The following is a 19,248-nucleotide window of genomic DNA, read 5'->3' on the forward strand; positions in this document are numbered from 1 at the left end:
ATGTTGAATGATAGTGGTGAAAGTGGACAACCTTGTCTTGTTCCTGATCTTAGAGGAAATGGTTTCAGTTTGTCACCATTGAGAATGATATTGGCTGTGGATTTGTCATATATGGGCTTTATTATGTTGAGGTAGGTTCCCTCTTTGCCTACTTTCTGGAGAGTTTTTATCATAAATGGGTGTTGAATTTTGTCAACAGATTTTTCTGCATCTATTGAGATGATTATGTGGTTTTTATCCTTCAGTTTGTTAGTATCACATTGATTGATTTGCGTATATTTAAGAATCCTTGCATTCCTGGGATAAACCCCACTTGATCATGGCGTATGATCCTTTTAATGTGCTGTTGGATTCTGTTTGCTAGTACTTTGTTGAGGGTTTTTTTTTTTTTTTTTTTTGCGGTACACGGGCTTCTCACTGTTGTGGCCTCTCCCATTGCGGAGCACAGCCTCCAGACGCGCAGGCTCAGTGGCCATGGCTCATGGGCCTAGCCGCTCTGCGGCATGTGGGATCTTCCTGGACCGGGGCATGAACCCGTGTCCCCTGCATCGGCAGGCGGACTCTCAACCACTGCGCCACCAGGGAAGCCCTTGTTGAGGATTTTTGCATTGATGTTCATCAGTGATATTGGCCTGTAGGTTTCTTTCTTTGTGACATCTTTGTCTCGTTTTGGTTCCAGGGTGATGATGGCCTCGTAGAATGAGTTTGGGAGTGTTCCTCCCTCTGCTGTATTTTGGAAGAGTTTGAGAAGGATAGGTGTTAGCTCTTCTCTAAATGTTTAACAGAATTCTCCTGTGAAGCCATCTGGTCCTGAGCTTTTGTTTGTTGGAAGATTTTTAATCATAGTTTCAATTTCAGTGCTTGTGATTGGTCTGTTCATATTTTCTGTTTCTTCCTGGTTCAGTCTCGGAAGCTTATGCTTTTCTAAGAATTTGTCCTATTTTTTCTAGCAGGTTTTCCATTTTATTGGCATGGAGTTGCTTGTAGTAATCTCTCATGATCCTTTGTATTTCTGCAGTGTCAGTTCCTTCTCCTTTTTCATTTCTAATTCTGTTGATCTGAGTCTTCTCCTTGTTTTTCTTGATGAGTCTGGCTAATGGTTTATCAATTTTGTTGGTCTTCTCAAAGAACCAGCTTTTAGTTTTATTGATCTTTGCTATTGTCCTTCATTTCTTTTTCACTTACTTATGATCTGATCTTTATGATTTCTTTCCTTCTGCTAACTTTGGGTTTTTTGTTCTTCTTTCTCTAATTGCTTTAAGTGTAAGGTTAAGTTGTTTGAGATTTTGCATGTTTCTTGACGTAGGATTGTATTGCTATAAACTTACCTCTTACAATTGCTTTTGCTGCATCCCATAGGTTTTGGGTTGTGTTGTTTTCATTGTCATTTGTTTCTAGGTAAGTTTTGATTTCCTCTTTGATTTCTTCAGTGATTTCTTGGTTATTTAGTAGCGTATTGTTTAGCCTCCATGTGTTTGTATTTTTTACAGCTTTTTCCGGTAATTGATATCTAGTCTCATAGCATAGTGGTCAGAAAAGATACTTGACACGATTTCAATTTTCTTAAATTTACCAAGGCTTGATTTGTGACCCAAGATATGGCCTATTCTGGAGAATGTTCCATGAGTGCTGGAGAAGAAAGTGTATTCTATTTATTTGGATGGAATGTCCTATAAATATCAATTCAATTCATCTTGTTTAATATATCATTTAAAGGTTGTAGTTTCTTATTTATTTTCATTTTGGGTGATCTGTCTGTTTGTGAAAGTGAGGTGTTAAAGTCCCCTACTATGATTGTGTTACTGTCGATTTACCCTTTTATGGCTGTTAGCATTTGCCTTATGTATTGAGGTGCTCCTATTTTGGGTGCATAAATATTTACAATTGTTATATCTTCTTGGATTAATCCCTTGATCATTGTGGAGTGTCCTTCTTTGTCTCTTGTAATAGTCTTTATTTTAAAGTCTATTTTGTCTGATATGAGAATTGCTACTCCAGCTTTCTTTTGATTTCCTTTTGCATGGAATATCTTTTTCCATCCCCTCACTTTCAGTCTGTATGTGCCCCTAGGTCTGAAGTGGGTCTCTTGTAGATAGCATATTTAGGGGTCTTGTTTCTGTATCCATTCAGCAAGCCTGTGTCTTTTGGTTGGAGTATTTAATCCATTTACATTTAAGGTAATTATCGATATGTATGTTCCTATTCCCATTTTCTTAATTGTTTTGGGTTTGTTATTGCAGGTCTTTTCCTTCTCTTGTGTTTCCTGCCTAGGGAGTTCCTTTAGCATTTGTTGTAAAGCTGGTTTGGTGGTGCTGAATTCTCTTACCTCTTAAAATAAAGATTTTAATTTCTCCATCAAATTTGAATGAGATCCTTGCTGGGTAGCGTAATCTTGGTTGTAGGTTTTTCTCCTTCATCACTTTAAATATGTCCTGCCACTCCCTTCTGGCTTGCAGAGTTTCTGCTGAAAGATCAGCTGTTAACCTTATGGGGATTCCTTTGTATGTTATTTGTTGCTTTTCCCTTGCTGCTTTTTTTTTTTTGGTGGGGGGTGGGTTCGCAGACCTCTCACTGTTGTGGCCTCTCCCGTTGTGGAGCACAGACTCTGGACGCGCAGGCTCAGCGGCCATGGCTCATGGGCCCAGCCACTCAGCGGCATGTGGAATCTTCCCAGACCGGGGCACGAACCCGTGTCCCCTGCATCGGCAGGCGGACTCTCAACCACTGCGCCACCAGGGAAGCCCTCCCTTGCTGCTTTTAATATTTTTTTATTTGTATTTAACTTTTGATAGTTTCATTAATATGTGTCTTGGCATGTTTCTCTTTGGTTTTATCCTGTATGGTACTCTCTGTGCTTCCTGGACTTGATTGATTGTATCCCTTCCCATGTTAGGGAAGTTTTCAACTATAATCTCTTCAATTATTTTCTCAGTCCCTTTCTTTTTCTCTTCTTCTTCTGGGACTCCTATAATTCGATTGTTGGTGCATTTAATGTTGCCCCAGAGGTCTCTGAGACTGTCCTCAATTCCTTTCATTCTTTTTTCTTTATTCTGCTCCCTGGCAGTTATTTCCACCATTTTATTTTCCAGGTCACTTACCCGTTCTTCTGCCTCAGTTATTCTGCTATTGATTCCTTCTAGAGTATTTTTAATGTCAGTAATTGTGTTGTTCATCACTGTTTGTTTGCTCTTTAGTTCTTCTAGATCCTTGTTAAATGTTTCTTGTATTTTCTCCATTCTGTTTCCGAGATTTTGGATCATCTTTACTATCATTACTCTGAATTCTTTTTCAGGCAGGCTGCCTATTTTGTCTTCATTTATTTAGTATTGTAGGTTTTTACCTTGCTACTTCATCTGTAACATATTTTTCTGTCGTTTCTTTTTGTTTTTTTCCTCTTTTTGATGGTGGTTCTGTATTCCTATCTTACTGGTTGTCTGGCCTGAGACGTCCAGCACTAGAGTTTACAGGCAGTTGGATAGAGCTGGTTCTTGGCGCTGAGATGAGCACCTCTGGGAGGCCTCACTCCAGTTAATATTCCCAGGGGTCTGAGGTTGTCTTTTAGTCTAGCGGTTTGGACTCGGAGCCCCCACCACAGGAGCCTGGGCCTGACCTCCAGCCTGGGAACCAAGATCTCACAAACTTTGTGGCATTGTTTAAAAAAGAAAGAAAGAAAAAAGAGGAGCAGTACAATATCAAAGAATAAGAAACAGGGCTTCCCTGGTGGCTCAGTGGTTGAGAGTCTGCCTGTCGATGCAGGGGACAGGGGTTCATGCCCCGGTCCGGGAAGATCCCACATGCTGCGGAGCAACTAGGCCCTTGAGCCATGGCTGCTGAGCTTGCGCGTCTGGAGCCTGTGCTCCGCAACGGGAGAGGCCCAACAGTGAGAGGCCCGCGTACTGCAAAAAATAAAAATAAAAAAGAATAAAAAACAAAATAAAATTAGATAAAAAAATATAGTAGGAAAAATAAAACTTTAATTGGGGCTTCCCTGGTGGCGCAGTGTTGAGAGTCTGCCTGCCGATGCAGGGGACACGGGTTCGTGCCCCGGTCCGGGAAGATCCCACATGCCGCGGAGCGGCTGAGCCCGTGAGCCATGGCCGCTGAGCCTGCGCGTCCGGAGCCTGTGCTCCGCAACGGGAGAGGCCACAACAGTGAGAGGCCCGCGTACCGCAAAAAAAACCAAAACTTTAATTGAAGCAACTGCAACAAGGTAAAATAAAACCACAGCAGGGAAAAGAAACAAAAAGGTTGGGGGGGGACAAGCCAAAAGGAGAGAACAATAACAAAGTATAAAAAATAAAATAAAATTCGAAAAATAAAAACTTTATTAAGAAAAATAAAAATATAAAAGAATCAACAACAGTGAATTAACAAGGTAAAAGAGAACCCCAATCTAAAAGAGGAAAACAGAAAAAAAAAAAAAAGTCTTGCCTAGGGGGGTGGAGTTTGGGCAGGGGTGGAACTTGGGCAGGAGTGGGCTTTAGGGTGGGGCGGGACCTAGGCCGGTGGGCGGGTGACTGTGGTCGTGGGGCGGGGCCTAGGCGGGGCAATGGTCAAGCGTGGGGGGACTCTGCTTAGGACCTGTGCAAGGGGAGAGGCTGCACGTGGAAAGGAGGGCCTCTGGAGAGTGGAGTTCTGAGTTTGGAGGTAGTGCCCTGCGGGAGGCTGTGTGGGTGGCGTTTAGGCCCAGGGCGTTGGAGGGGGTCCCCCAGTGTAGGGGTGGGGCCCTGGATGGGGGTGTGGGGAGGGGCTTGGGCTCTGTGAGGCAAGAGGGACGCCTCGAGGGCAGGGGATTAGGACCCTGCCTGCTGGGTTCCCTTGTGCCTAAGCAGACAGGGAAAGCGCTGGCCTCCCCCACCGTCTTCCCCAGGGTCTCCCTCGTCACTGGACCCCTAACCGTGGATGGGTCCCGCTGGGTGTAGGAACTCCTCCCCTCCCCCAGCCGCCCCTCAGGGGTGCTGGTCCCAGAGGTCTGGCCTTTACTTTTGTTCCCCCTTCCCTCCCTCCCACTCCTTCAGGACCCGCGTGGCTGGAGGCCGCCTCAGTGGGCAGAGGATCAGGCCCGGGATCTCAGCAGGTTCCTGGGGGCCCAAGTGGGCAAGGGGAACCTGGCCACACTCCCTTTTTTTTGTGTGTGTGTGTGTGTTATGCGGGCCTCTCACTGTTGTCGCCTCTCCCATTGCGGAGCACAGGCTCCGGACCTGCAGGCTCAGCGGCCATGGCTCACGGGCCCAGCCGCTCCACAGCATGTGGGATCTTCCCGGACTGGGGCACGAACCCATGTCCCCTGCATCGACAGGTAGACTCTCAATCACTGCGCCACCAGGGAAGCCCCCACACTCCCTTTTGATCCTCTGCCCTCCCAGTGTTCCCCCAATTTCCCCCTTGGGGCGAGGGATCCCTTCCCCTCCCCCAGCCACCCTTCAGGGGCACCAGTCCTGTCCTGCCTCCACTTCTCCTCCCCCTTCACTCCCCCCATGCCCCACGTCCTACCCAGCCCCTGGGGGTTCTTCCTGTCCGCTTAGGTGTCTGTGGTTCCCCACCGGTGTCTGGTAGGTGCTCTAGTTGTGAGGAGACGCGAATTCTGCATCCTCCTAGTCCGCCATCTTGACTCCGCCGCCTGTAACCCTGATCTTAGTGACTTCTGCCCCTGTCATTTGACGACTGTTTTTCTAAGAGGCCAGTTATGTTGTGTCCTAACATAGCTTATCAGAACACAGCACCACTAGGTGGCAGGCCCTGACAGCTCAACACCCTGAGGGGCAAAATAAAATGAAAAATGTTTCTAATAATGAAAACCAAATAACCTTTAAAGATCAAGCCCACACATAAGAACCATCTTCAAAAATGATAAGATTTATCGCTAGCATTTTTACGGATCTGTGAGCCTTAAAGCCATGTGATATTTCAAATGATGTTCGTTTTGTCATTGCGTTGCTTCTGATCTTCCTCCTTCTAAGGCTTAATCCTTAGACTTTGTGAGACATGTCTTGAGGATGAAAATGCAGTAAAATAAAATTCTTGTTTTTCTAAAGAAAGGACCCACGGTGACTGGTGTTTCATAATGTAGACAGTGGTCAGGTGGGGTGTGGTAGATCACCTAAGCATTTTGAAGGAATGTCACAATCACTGTCTTTCTCCCAGTGGCGGCAGAAATCTGTCAAGTGTCTCGGAGCATTTTACTATTTATAGTGACTTTCAAGTTGCTTACTCTCTTGTTAAATATTGAGACTGTTGTTTGCTGTGTTCTGTGTGTTTGCCATCTTTGGCCTTGGAGGTCAGGTTCATGACTCATCTGCTGAAAGGCAGGTCCCCCCCCCACCCCGCCCCCTGCATCTGGAAGGTGTTTGCCAGGAGTCCTCTACAGGACCGGCCTCTTGCGGCTCACCAGGCTCCTGATGTTTGGCTTTTGTGTCCTTGTCAGTTTGGAGGCTTTCATTCTTCCTTCTTTTCCAGCAGTTGTGGCCTGTGGCTGAGAGGTCGGCTGAATCACTTTCTGCTCTTTCCAGTGATGTGGAGTATTTTGGTGAAACAGTATTTCTGGTAAAACATGTTTCATTCAGTTTTAATGACCAGCAAAATGAGCGTGGTTCGGGCTTCCCATCTTGGCCTGAATGCTCATCAAGCTACATTTCTTTTGGAGAGATAAGCATCTTCCCTTTTCCTGGGTCTTATACTGCTTTTAAGACATTTTATATCCTGTAAGTTTTCCTCACATTTTGATTTGAACCTTATAACCTTTCTTAGAAAGTACTGCGAAAGTAGCTGAGATTTTAAAGTAACTCACTGATGGTGCCGGTGGACTGTTTTTTCTTTCCTCACTTTAAATCCAGCACTGCTGAAGTGAATTCAGTGAAGTCACCCACTTGCATGGGTGGATTTAACCCTCCGGCCTTTGCCTGACACGAGAGGTTATTAACTCAAAACAGTGACTCTTTACAGCTAGAATCAGGATTCCTTTAAGTCCTGTAGTTGTAACATGGTATTCATGGGTTTTTTTGGGGAAATGACACATTAATATCAGTACAGTAGGATACAAAATTAAATTAATTCTACCCCTTCCCTGCCCCACTTTTTGACCCACCTTCTAAAGAAATTGCTTTTTTCCATAATAGTAGCGGTGGTTCTATTTTGTCAGGTTTAACAGTAGAGGCAGAGCTTTAAGAACTTAACTGTAGGGATTCCCAGGTCAGGATTTCCATTAGTAATAAAGTCAATTTGACATTTGGGGCTTGTTCTCTGAGGCTATTTAAAGTATTTTTTTCAGTAGAGATGAGTTGTAGCTTGTAAAACAGGTTAATTGGCAAAAAAAAAAAAAAGTGATAATGTACATTTTTACTAATTTAACTTTATTTTTGTATTTTTAACATTTTTTTGTGTCTAAACATATTCTGAATCCCCCCTCCTTTTAATTAGTATTTAGAAATCGGCAAGTAAATTTGTATGTTACGGTTGTCATATACTTTTTGGTTTCATCTTGAAACCGCTGCCCCAGCATGAGCACTTTAATTTCTGAGGACTTATTTTTTTTTTCCCAGGGAATTTGGGTAATTTACTAGATTTGATATCCAGGGATAATGGTTCCCCAAGACCATTGTGTGGTGCCTGACAACCGCTGGAGGTCCAAGGGCCTCTGCTTCGCGGGGACCTGGGAATCAGCTGGTTTGGGAAACACGCTGGCGAGCTCTCCTGTGGAGCCCAGGGAGCACATGGAGCACTGCTGGGCATTCAGGCCACCACCATCCGGCGGTCCCAGAGCAGGCGGATTTGGGAGGTGGCCAGCTGTGCAGGTCCCAGACCGCTTCCCAGGGGTAGTAGGTTACATTGCGTGGTTTACTCCTGAGGTTTACTTTAAAGCCAGTCGGATGGGTTGGGGTTTGGGTGCTGAGCGCATCTGAGGGAAAATGCAGCACGTCTCAGGAGAGTTGTCCGGCTTGTCTCCCAGAGTTGTCTTTAACAGACACTAAGACATTAATTTGTGACATTAAGTTTTCTTCCTGCCCTTTGGCTACTTCGGTGTTTTTCAGTACCATGACTTATAAGAAAGTACTATTTACTTTTTGATTACAAGTAATACCTGTTTATTCTGGAAAGAAGAAGGCTATGCAATAAAAAGAATATCATTATTTTATATTTTTATAAAACTTTATATTTTTATGAAATTTTAATATACACTTAATAGAGATTTTAATATAAATTTACTAATTTTTATGTATGTGTGTATATGATACACATGTAACACGTATTATGTTGTATTACGCACACAGGGACATAATGGACGTAGTTTTTTTCTTGACTGAGCAGTATATTGACCACATTTCCACACTAGTAATATACTCCTACACCACACCCATGACCTTTCTTTATTTAGAAAGTAGTATCAGAATGACTTGAGGCTAGTTGCATGTTGTTTTGTGTTTTTATCTCTCTAATAACTCACAACCCCCATAGAATAACTGTGAATGTTCTCCCCTTCTGTTTTTTTTTTTTAAATGTTGAGCCTTCTTTTAATGTATTTATTTTAATTTTTGGCTGTGTTGGGTGTTCGTTTCTGTGCAAGGGCTCTCTCTAGTTGTGGCAAGCGGGGGCCACTCTTCATCGTGGTGCACGGGCCTCTCACTGTCGTGGCCTCTCTCGTTGCGGAGCACAGGCTTCAGACACGCAGGCTCAGTAGTTGCGGCTCACGGGCCTAGTTGCTCCACGGCATGTGGGATCTTCCCAAACCAGGACTCCAACCCATGTCCCCTGCATTGGCAGGCAGATTCTCAACCACTGCGCCACCAGGGAAGCCCTCCCCTTCTGTTTTTATTCTAACCATTACTCAAGACGTTACCATTTACATAGGTTGGTTGGCTTAGATGTGGGAGGGAAACTCAAGTTTGAGTTTTCTGTGAACTAATTGAACCTTTCTTCATGCACTTTGTTAATTCAGACCTTGTAATATTACATATTTAGCATAATGGAGGTCCTCTGACCCAGTTTACCAACTAATCCCTGGCCAAAAGCAGCTTTCAAGCTGGGTCTAAACCAATCTCGCTGTTCTAATTGAATTTATGATTTGATTTCTTTTAACGGTGTTCTCAGGAAGTAAATTGACTTGGAAACTTGAGTTTTCCGCTCCTAAGTAGCAGGTTAAAGAATGCTTAGAACCTTGACTGGAAAAAGCCCATTGTGGGAGTGAAGTACATCCTTTACTGTGATATCTTAGCAGTGGATTATTTCACTGTACCAGCAAAACAGAGTCTGTCTTCTTCCCCCACAGAAATAATGGTTAGATGCAGTGCTTTGCTGGGAGATGTGTTTTGGTGGAAGTTATATGAGTTAGTGGGTCTGTTAAGCCAACTCTTTGCAGCCAGAATGAACCAAAGGTTATCTTGACTGAACTGGGCTGGCCTAGGCCAGGGCTGCCAGCAGCAGCTCAGCTGATGTTTCCAACTCCTGTCACCCAGTAGCTGCTCCTTCCTCCTGTGGCACCTGTTACTGACTCATTTGGGCTTTGGCCCTGGCTTCCTCATTTTTCATCCTCTGCCTTGTCCCTGAACTTGTAGAAGAAGGTGAGGGTGGTCCTACACTACAGAATAGATGCAGGGACTGAAAGGGGGGAGTCTGTCTTATCTACTTCATTCAGAGCTGCTCTCCCGACTGACCAGGCCAAATTAGATACCCTTTGGTGCAAGTCTAACAGTCAGAACTTCACCTAGTTAGTACTTGCCAGGTGTGATTATTTCATATTTGTCACTGCCACTGTATTTGAAGCTCCTGACGGCAGGGACCTTGTGGCCTTCTTCACTGTCCACTCCACCCTCCAGGGTGGTCAGTGGTACACAACAAGTGGTGAATGAGTATTTGCTGAATGAGTGATCAAAGTAAGGACTGAATTTGGCTTGCCTTCTTGTTGATGACTTACTTGGACAAATAGAAAATATATAACGGGACAGTCTGTTCAAGCCCACCTGTTCATTTTGTCCACCCAACCCTCCTCAGTGTTTTGGGGTGGAGGCAGAAAGTGGGGACAGAGGTTTTACTTAAAAAATTATAATTTACTTTTTGAACTGGGTCATATAGTTCAAATAAAAAACTAAAATGCAGAGTTTTCCAGCCTTTTCCTTGGCCCCCTTTTCCACTCTGCAGTGGAACCAAGAATGTAATTTTTAGACTTAGAAGGAGATTAGGAGGTCATCTGATCTAATCCAAGGGTGGAAGCCTGTAAATTAAACCTGAAATCCAGGCTGTTCCTCAACTATAAATTAAGATTCCTTTAATTATATTTTTTGTTGTGTTTTTTTTTCTTCCCTCCTTTGTGGCCTTTTCTTTATTCCTTTTCTAAATTTGGACCCTTAACAATACTGTACATTTAAAATTTGTTAAGAGGGTAAACCTTATAGTAAATATTCTTACCACAAAAGGAAAAAAAAGCCACAAAACAGTAGTTATAATAGAGGGTGGGAGAAAACTTTGAGAGGAGGTGGATTATGTTTATGGCCTTGATGGTGATGGTTTCACAGGTATGTACTTATCCCGAAACTCATTGAGTTGTATACATTAAATACATACTACTTCTCACATGTCAGTCATACCTCAATAAAGTGGTTAAAAAAATAAATGTGTGTCTTTTTTCCCGCAGGTACCACAAGAGCCAGGCCATCTATCTGGAGTCAAAGGACAACCAGAAATTGAGTTGTGTGATCAGCTCTGTCGGAGCCAATGAGGTAAGACTGAACCTCTGTCACCCTTTAGGAAAGCAAAATGGGACAGACCTGCAGTGTGAGTGCCACCAAGAAAGTACGGTGGAATCACAGTGTTGTATGTGGGTTAGATTCTAAAGTCAGCACTTTCAGGCTGAAATTGCACATAGGCAAAATCACCCTTAAAAATTCCTTACCTTGCATGACTACAGTTTATGCGGGTTTGTGTAAGCCTTGTGGTTTTGTGAACTCCCTGCAGAGTAATTGAGTTGGGCACCACTGAGATAGACTGCAAGAAAGAACACAAGGCAAGTTGGTGTGATGTCTGTGCATTCAAATCCTGCTGCTTTTTGAGGCAGCCATCTGCTGAGGATGGGACTTGCCATTGGAGCATACTCTGTCTTTGCTCTTATTTCTCTCGAGCTTTCATGTGCACTCAGATTTGTTTCATGCTCTGAGGATCTAACAAGGCACCTGACACAGGGTCTGGCACACAGTAAGTGTTCGGTAAATGGGTGCTGGCCTGATCTGACCCACACACTACTCTTCACCTGCTGTCTCTCTAATCCGACGTGTCCTGTTGTGCTTCTGAGCAATGAGCTACCAGGCTCATACCCTTAGGGACTGGTCTCCTCCATTCTCTCTTATAGGATGGAGTCTGGTTGAAAGTCAGCTCTGAGGGTCATGCTGAAGGATGATGTGACTACCCTGTGAGTTCTCCGGCTGACCCTTCTTTAGGAGGGTGTCAGCAGTGTGTAACTGGTATTGTTAGTAGTCAAAAAACAGTTTAAAACGTTAATAGCCTGTTTGGCTTGATCTTTTATCAGTCCACAAATGTCTGCAAAGAAATTGATTTTTATGTGTCTTCCCTCTGTAACTTACTCGTGCCAGAGCATAGTAAGTCTAATGAAGCTGGATTATGAAATAACATAAGCCTATTCTATTCTCCCAGCTTCCTGAATTGAAAATGTGACAACTCAAATGTGACAACTAGTTAGCAAAATGATTGTTAACTTAGAAGTTAGGGAGAGCCTTCCAGATAAATCAATGTCATTTTCCTCTGGGCTTGCAATCTGTGTGTCACCCTAAGCCAGGTCGGAACAGGGCATCTCAGAGAGCCGCTGCCCTGGCAGGAGGCTTTGCAGTTTCACAGTGGAACACGTGTGCCTGGCCATGTGGGCTGCTGCACAGAGGGTGTGTGGCCTCCTCGTCCCTGAACCTAATTTCAGAACCCATGCGTTATTCTCTGTGACACCTCAGGACTTTTCAGGAAAACAAATGCAAGTTAGATTTTTTTCTCTCTCTCTGTTGAAGATTGTCACCCTTTGACATAATAGTTAGCGAAGTCTGACAAGGAAACGGTGACACTGAGACATGTCTCCTGGAAGGGAGAAGCCTCAGTGCGTCGGAGGCTTGCAGCGGGGAAAACATTTCTCACTTCTTGGAAGTATTCCAGCTCATTTTTTCAGGTGAAATCCTAAGTAACACTGAAGCTACTTGGCTTCTGCATAACTTGACTCTGAGCATATTCGGTGCGTGGGTCTGAGCATGTTGGTGACTAGCTATTCAGCCCTCCTTGGGGTCAGTTTTCAGTTTAAAATGGTTCTGCAAGGTCCTTTAGAGGCTCAGCTTCAGGTGAGGTCTTTATTTTTAAACAAGTGTATTTGACTTTATAGTCTCTTTGTTGTTAAATAATCCCAGTAAGGAAATAGAAACTGAGAATAGCTTTCTCTTTTTCTGAATAAGCTTTTTTTTTTTTTTTAATAAATTTATTTATTTATTTTTGGCTGCGTTTGGTCTTCGTTGTTGCGCGTGGGATTTCTCTAGTTGTGGTGAGCGGGGCTACTCTTCATTGTGGTGCACAGGCTTCGCATTGCAGTGGCTTCTCGTTGCGGAGCGTGGGCTCTAGGTGCGCAGCCTTCAGTAGTTGTGGTGTAAGGGCTTCGTTGCTCCGAGGCATGTGGGATCTTCCCGGACAAGGAAGCGAACCTATGTCCCCTGTATTGGCAGGCAGATTCTTAACCACTGTGCCACCAGGGAAGCCCTGAATAAGCTTTTTTTTTTTTTTTTTCCCGGTACGCGGGCCTCTCACTGTTGTGGCCTCTCCCGTTGCGGAGCACAGGCTCCAGATGCGCAGGCTTAGCGACCATGGCTCACGGGCCCAGCCGCTCTGCGGCATGTGGGATCTTCTCGGACTGGGGCACGAACCCGTTTCTCCTGCATCGGCAGGCGGACTCTCAACCACTGCGCCACCAGGAAAGCCCTGAATAAGCTTTTTATAAACCTGATAACTGAATGGGCAAAGGTGGAGCTGTATCTGTAAACTTGTACTTGCATATATAGGTGAGATGCAGATCTTTAAAAAATTTATGCTTTTGTCTCCATCTGGTCACGTGTTAATAACACGGATGAGAGAAGGGGTGAGAAAGTGGGGAACCAGGTAAGAAGAGCAAGGGGCTTTGATGTCAGGCGCTAGGATTCCCATTGGACAAGTGGACTCAGCCTTGCTCTTCTGTAAAATGGAGGTGATAACAGTACTTACTCCATAGGATTGTTCTGAAGATGAAGGAGCTTGGTCAGTTTGGTCAGCACAGTGTCTGGCCTCCAGTAATCTCCCCCGCAAGTGGGTCAGGTGACCGAGGTGGCAGCTCTCCTTGCCCTCCCTGGCTGCAGGGATGCCACATACTGGGTGCACTTGGCAGTTCTGGCAGGCCCCATGCTGGAAGAGCTCATTTTCAGTTCTAGGGAAGAATACATCTGCCCTGTACAGTGCCAGACATCTGATCCCATCTGTGGGAGAATGATGCGGTCAGGAGGGAAGGACTGTCTTAAGCTAATTTGGCCTTCTCAGCATCCTCATTGGGCCTTCGCTCACCCGTGGGCATTTCTTTTGTTGTTAATTTTTCTATCTTTTGCTGTTATGACCATTAGCCTTAATTGCCAGGAAACCAGAGAATTGAAAGGCTATACTATGGAAGTCCCTAGGGGCAAGGAAAGTATTTTCTAATTTGATTGTAAGTTTATGAATATATGTGTCTTGAATGTTGATAATGCTGTAGTCATACCATATCAAAAAGAGTCCTTAAGGGGACTTCCCTGGTGGTCCAGTGGTTAAGACTCCACACTCCCAGTGCAGGGGACACAGGTTTGATACCTGATCGGGGAACTAAGAGAAGAGCCCACCTGCTACACGGTGCAGTCTAAAAAAAAAAAAGTCTTTAAGATGAAGGCAAAAATGGAACTCAAGAACACCGTGGTTTCCATTTTCTTACTTAAAGGTGTAAGAGAGATGGCTGGGAGAAATGAATTCAAGGGTGATGCCTGCTCTCTGCAGTGGAGATGTGCCTTTAGAAGGCCAGAGGTCAAGGCCTGTGAATGCCTCACGGGTTGACAGGAAGAGGTTGCCAGCTGTCTGGCTACACCTAATTCATGCAAACGTTCTGATTTGCCCCTCAGGATTAGCCTCTCTCATCCTGTTCCTTTTCCATCTCCCCTGCAGATCTGGGTGAGGAAGACAAGCGACAGCACCAAGATGAGGATTTACTTGGGTCAGCTTCAGCGCGGGCTCTTCGTGATCCGCCGGAGGTCAGCGGCCTGACTTTCTCCAGTGTTGTTCTTCCCTTGACCCCTTTTCTGGAATGGTTTTTGGTTTTGTTTTGCTCTTAATAGAAAGTTTTTAACTTGGGACTTGCTACTTGCTTGGCCTTGGAAAATGGAGAACACTGTGGTGGATTCTGCAAGGCGCCCTTGTGGCCAGGCACTTCCCGCCTTTGTGTCATTCTTTCCCTGCCTCGACTTCTTCCAGTCATCCGTCACCATGAGACTATTTTACTTTCAGGAGAATTGGGAGTTTGCTTTACTGATTTCTTTGTTTTTTGCTTATACTTTGTCTTTTTTTTTTTTTTTTAAAGCCTCCTTTGAGTTTGAAGGGACGTCTCTCTTAATTATCTGTAGGTCTTGCTGTCATGAGGAGCGGGAAGGGATACCCTCCTCAGTGCATTTTCATGTTTTAAATCTGATTAGTGGATCATGTAGCTACCTTCCTTGTCAAGCCCAATTCACCATTTCCCCAGAAGCTTGGGGCAGAGATCCTAGCAGAAGGAGATTAATTCTCCTGGCTCTAAGCCTTCTCAGAGAAATGAATGCCTTGTGTAACATCTGACGTATGCCATCCATTCCACCGGCTGAAAGACAGAAAAATTCGCCCGGGAGACAACGTGCACTGCAATAAATGGGGTTGAGGGAAGGGGGCGTTTCATATCATAAAGTGCTGAAGGTTCCATATTTTAAATGTTGTTTAAAGCAAGTGGTTCATTCAAACGCATTTGTTCTAGCTCAGGCTGGAACAAGAAGCGGTCATTTTCAGAAGCTTTCGTTTGTAATTCCCTCCTCTCTCCTGCTCCCAAGTAGATGAGGTGGCACCTGCCGCCGGCTGGTGATCCGGGTTGTCTGTGGTCGGTGGGGAGGTGAGATGGTTGGTGGAGTCATCAGTGATCTGTAGACTCTCACTGGTAACTCACATCGCACTCTTCTCGCTGCTGATGCCAGTGTTGTGCCTGGCCATTCCGAACCCATGGAACCTTGTCGGCACTTCCGGGCTCCCAGGAGATCTGGCCCAGGTTGCAGACGAGGAAGGCCGTTGGCTGCCACTAAACCTGCACTCCCCCTAATGAATCCTGGTGAAACAGCCTGCCCTGCTCCCTTTCCCTCATTCCCATAATGAGAGAAATAACTCACTGGGTGATGATTTTCTTGTTTTGTTTCTAATATTCTAGTTGCCACCTTAAGATGTTTAAAGTATTTGGGGTTAGAGCAAGTATTAGCATCTCTATGGGCAATCAGTAGACCTTATACATCCTAGGAAATCTTTGTAAGTAATTCCCTTGGTCTCAAGTGATTGTCTTCGTGTTGTCTCTTGATGTACACACCCCACAGCTAGTTGTAGAGCTGTGATGACAAGTAAATCACCTTCTCCAGAGTCCTGGCTTCAACAGAGGCCAAACTCTACTGACTCAGAGTAAAGACTTGTACAGATACATTTTAGTTTTCATTTATAATCCAATTTTCCTCTCATTTTTTTCTGGTGTTGGAGTCTCATTTAGGGAACAGGACAAATGATGCTGTTTATCAAAATTGCCTGGGCGTTCTGAGTTTCTTCTCTGCCTCCCAGCCCCCCATGATTATGATATTTGCAATAGTGAACCGGATCGACAGTAAACAGGGGCTTCACCTTTTGTTTCTTCTTGGCGGCCTTTGCTGTAAGGGAGGCTCTCTCTTGATCGAATTGTCACTGTGGTGTGTGTTACCTCCCATAATATCAGGGAGCTCTTTGTTATCCCCTTGTGCCCTGTGATAGAAATTTATTTAGATATGTTTAGTGTGTGTTGCCATCGAAGGTGGTTTATTTTAATTTTTAATTTTTTTTTTTTTTTTTTAATGATTATCTTGTCTTCCTAACACTGCACCAAAGTTTGTTTTTTGGGGGAAGGATTGTATCGATAACTGCTTTTCTGCATGGATGCAGCAGCAAGTTGCCTTGTTTTCTTGCCTTGTCTGGTGGGTCCTTTGTGCTTTCATGAAGTAACTGGTGATTTGAAGACCGGGCACTTTACCCTTTTCAGTAAATTTGAGGATGTTTGAGGCCACACTTTGGCATGGTCGCAGCCCCACCGCTGCCTTCTCAGTATCCTCACAACCTTTAACAATCATGGTCTAGTGAAAATGAGGGAAACCGTAAAGTACACTTGAGACACAGCACCGTAAATTATATTCCTGATCCCGGAAGACTTGCTTTTTATTGAATCACTCCAGGGATGAAAAATCAGCAGTTCTTCCCCTCAGACAGGGCCCTGTGGTGACCTGGGGTGGAAGAGCCCCCTTGTTGGGAGATGGAGGTGCTCTTGTGATGGGCAAAATCGAACGAGAGAAGGAAAAAACAGACTGAGCTTCCTAGAATAAGAGGGGCCTGGCTTTTAGCCCGGGTGGCTGTTCTTCTTCCAAAACGTCTTTGTCTCTTCTTGGACTCCAGGGTACTGGATAAATTACCAAATTCAAACTGTTTCCTGCAAGTGGTAACTTGCATAAAGTTTGGTCCAGACAGTTCCAATCAAGCACCTATACATGTGTTAATCTGATCAAGAACCTGTATGTGTGTTACTCTGTTCAAGAAGCTGTATGTGTGTGATTCTGATCAAGAACCTTTACATGTGTTTCGTTCAAGGCATCAGCCTCAGGTATTACACACAGTGTTTGCTTTGGGTGTGGCCTAATGTTTATTTTACCTCCACTTGGGGGTTGTTGTGTGCTTCCCTCAACTCCCTCTCTAAGCCAGTGTCCTCTTGAACAGTTTCCAGATTTCTGTAGCCATACCAAAGTCAGGATGTTTTCATTCATTCATTCGGATACCAGTATTTATGGAAGTCTAACTACCTAACTTACCTTAAGTTTTGAAAAAAACCCTTCAGACTGGGGCCAGTGTAAGATCCCAGAGGCTGGTCTGCAAATCAGGCTACTTGTATTGGTGTGTGAGACCCTGCGTTTAGGACTGGGTGACTTTTCTAAGAGAAATATGGGGGGGGGGGGGATTGGTTCCATTTTTTTTTTTTTAACCTAACTTGGGGCTGGGTGGGGGGAATCCTATTTTTTACAGTATTTTTGTTTTTCTATTAACATTTCCTTTTATCGTTGGATTTTTTACTAAAATTCCTCCTGATATAAAAATTGTTTCTAATCTGGGAATTTGAAATCTTGCTACTTAATGTTGCACCATTTTTTTCCAAAGAGTTTAAACCACTATAATACCAGAACATGGCAAAAAATAATAATGATAACTTAGAGCCATTGCAAGCAGTTGGTGGGCTTTTTTTACAATAACATCATTAACTGGTACATTAAATGTTCTGAGAGGTGAATGTAACAAGTAGAGGGTTTTATTTTTTTTTTTAATGACAATAAACTTTGAAAGAGAAAACCAGCACGTAGTCTGTATATTTTTACTAAAATTATATCCATTGACTTGACAAATGATTTAAATTTATTTTAGGTTTTCCCTCCAGCAATTGGGAAGGAAGGAAGTTGGGGAAGAGGGAGGGACCTACTAGACATTTGCTCGTTATGAAGCGTGAGATATGGAGTGATGTCCAAGACTGACTCTCAGGTTTGTAAAGATCGGTCTAGGGGTGTCGACCCTTAAATGTAGCCAGCTGTCTCCTGGTTGGAGAGGATAAAAGAATCTGATTAAAAATGGAGTAAATAGGGACTTCCCTGGTGGCACAGTGGTTAAGGATCTGCCTGCCAATGCAGGAGACACGGGTCGGAGCCCTGGTCCGGGAAGATCCCACATGCCGCGGAGCAGCTAAGCCCACGAGCCACAACTACTGAAGCCCGTGCATCTTGAGCCCGTGCTCCACAACAAGAGCAGCCACTGCAGTGAGAAGCCCGCGCATAGCAATGAAGACCGAACGCAGCCAAAAAATTAAAAAAATAAAGTGAATAAAATTGACCTTAGATAGGAAAAACCTTAAGGTAAACTGGTCTGATGAAGAGGATGCTATTCATTGGGTACTCGAGAGCAGGACTTGCCAGTCTCACCAAACATCATGGTATTTCCACAGCTCCCAGCGAGTAAAGTGATAAGGCCGCTTGCTGCCACTGGGGACTGACGTCTTGTGCTTGCAACCCAGTTGTACTTGTAATACCCATTGGGAAGGGCTGCTTCATGCTTTGCATAATGGAGAGGGGCAGTCACGATCTGAATAATTTTTTATTGTAACATAACATTCATACAGAAAAGTGCACAAGTCTTAACTGTAGCAGTTGTTTTCTCAGTGTGAACACATGCACATAACCAGCATCTAGACCAAGAGACAGTGTCACCAGCGTCCATGTAACCAGCATCTAAACCAAGAGACAGAGTCACCAGCCTCCATGTAATCAGCATCTAGACCAAGAGACAGCGTCAACAGCATCCATGTAACCAGCATCTAGACCAAGAGACAGCGTCAACAGCATCCATGTAACCAGCATCTAGGCCGAGAGACAGCGTTACCAGCGTCCATGAACTCCATAGGCTTTCTTCCAGTTACCACTCCTTGCTAGGGTAACTACTAGCCCTGACAACTTTTCTCTGTTTTAATCATCTTAGCCTTCAAGCTCTTCAGGTCTATGGATCCTTCCATATTTGTTCTAGAAGAGCCAAGTCCTTGATGTAGGCTAGGGACTGCTGACCAGGAATGCAAGAGCTGGCAGCAAAGGGTGTGGCTAAGTGGGAGAGGCCAAAAAGCAGACTCAGGTCAACCATTTTGCCTTTCTGTTTGTTAACCGGGGCTTGCCCTCGACGTTAGTATCCGCCTTTAACTGAGTACTCTTTATACGTCAAATATAATCAAGCCAAAACTTAATTCTCCTTTGAAACCCAGAGGTCAGCACTGTGCCTGGTCATAGTAAGTGCTCCATGAATGTTAGCTGTCAGACAGTGTTAGTGTCAAATGATGGGCCAAGAGAGGCAGACTGGTTAGTAAGAATGGCTCCAGTTCTTGGCACTCTGCCCTTCACCTGCATCATC

At 44.4% G+C, this 19,248-nt stretch overlaps 1 protein-coding gene across 1 annotated transcript in view; it reads left to right on the plus strand.

Moving 5' to 3' along the window:
• Positions 1-17,253, plus strand: part of SUDS3 (SDS3 homolog, SIN3A corepressor complex component) — a 42,376-nt gene extending 25,123 nt beyond the window's left edge. The window contains exons 11-12 of the mRNA XM_030860398.2: positions 10,625-10,709; positions 14,185-17,253. Coding sequence (XP_030716258.1) covers positions 10,625-10,709; positions 14,185-14,283 — 184 coding nt within the window. The 3' untranslated portion in view covers positions 14,284-17,253. The remainder of the gene's footprint in view (positions 1-10,624; positions 10,710-14,184) is intronic.
• Positions 17,254-19,248: the final 1,995 nt, after the last annotated feature.

The sequence above is a fragment of the Globicephala melas genome, chromosome 13 (genome assembly GCF_963455315.2).
Source record: "Globicephala melas chromosome 13, mGloMel1.2, whole genome shotgun sequence".
Classification (NCBI taxonomy): domain Eukaryota; kingdom Metazoa; phylum Chordata; class Mammalia; order Artiodactyla; family Delphinidae; genus Globicephala; species Globicephala melas.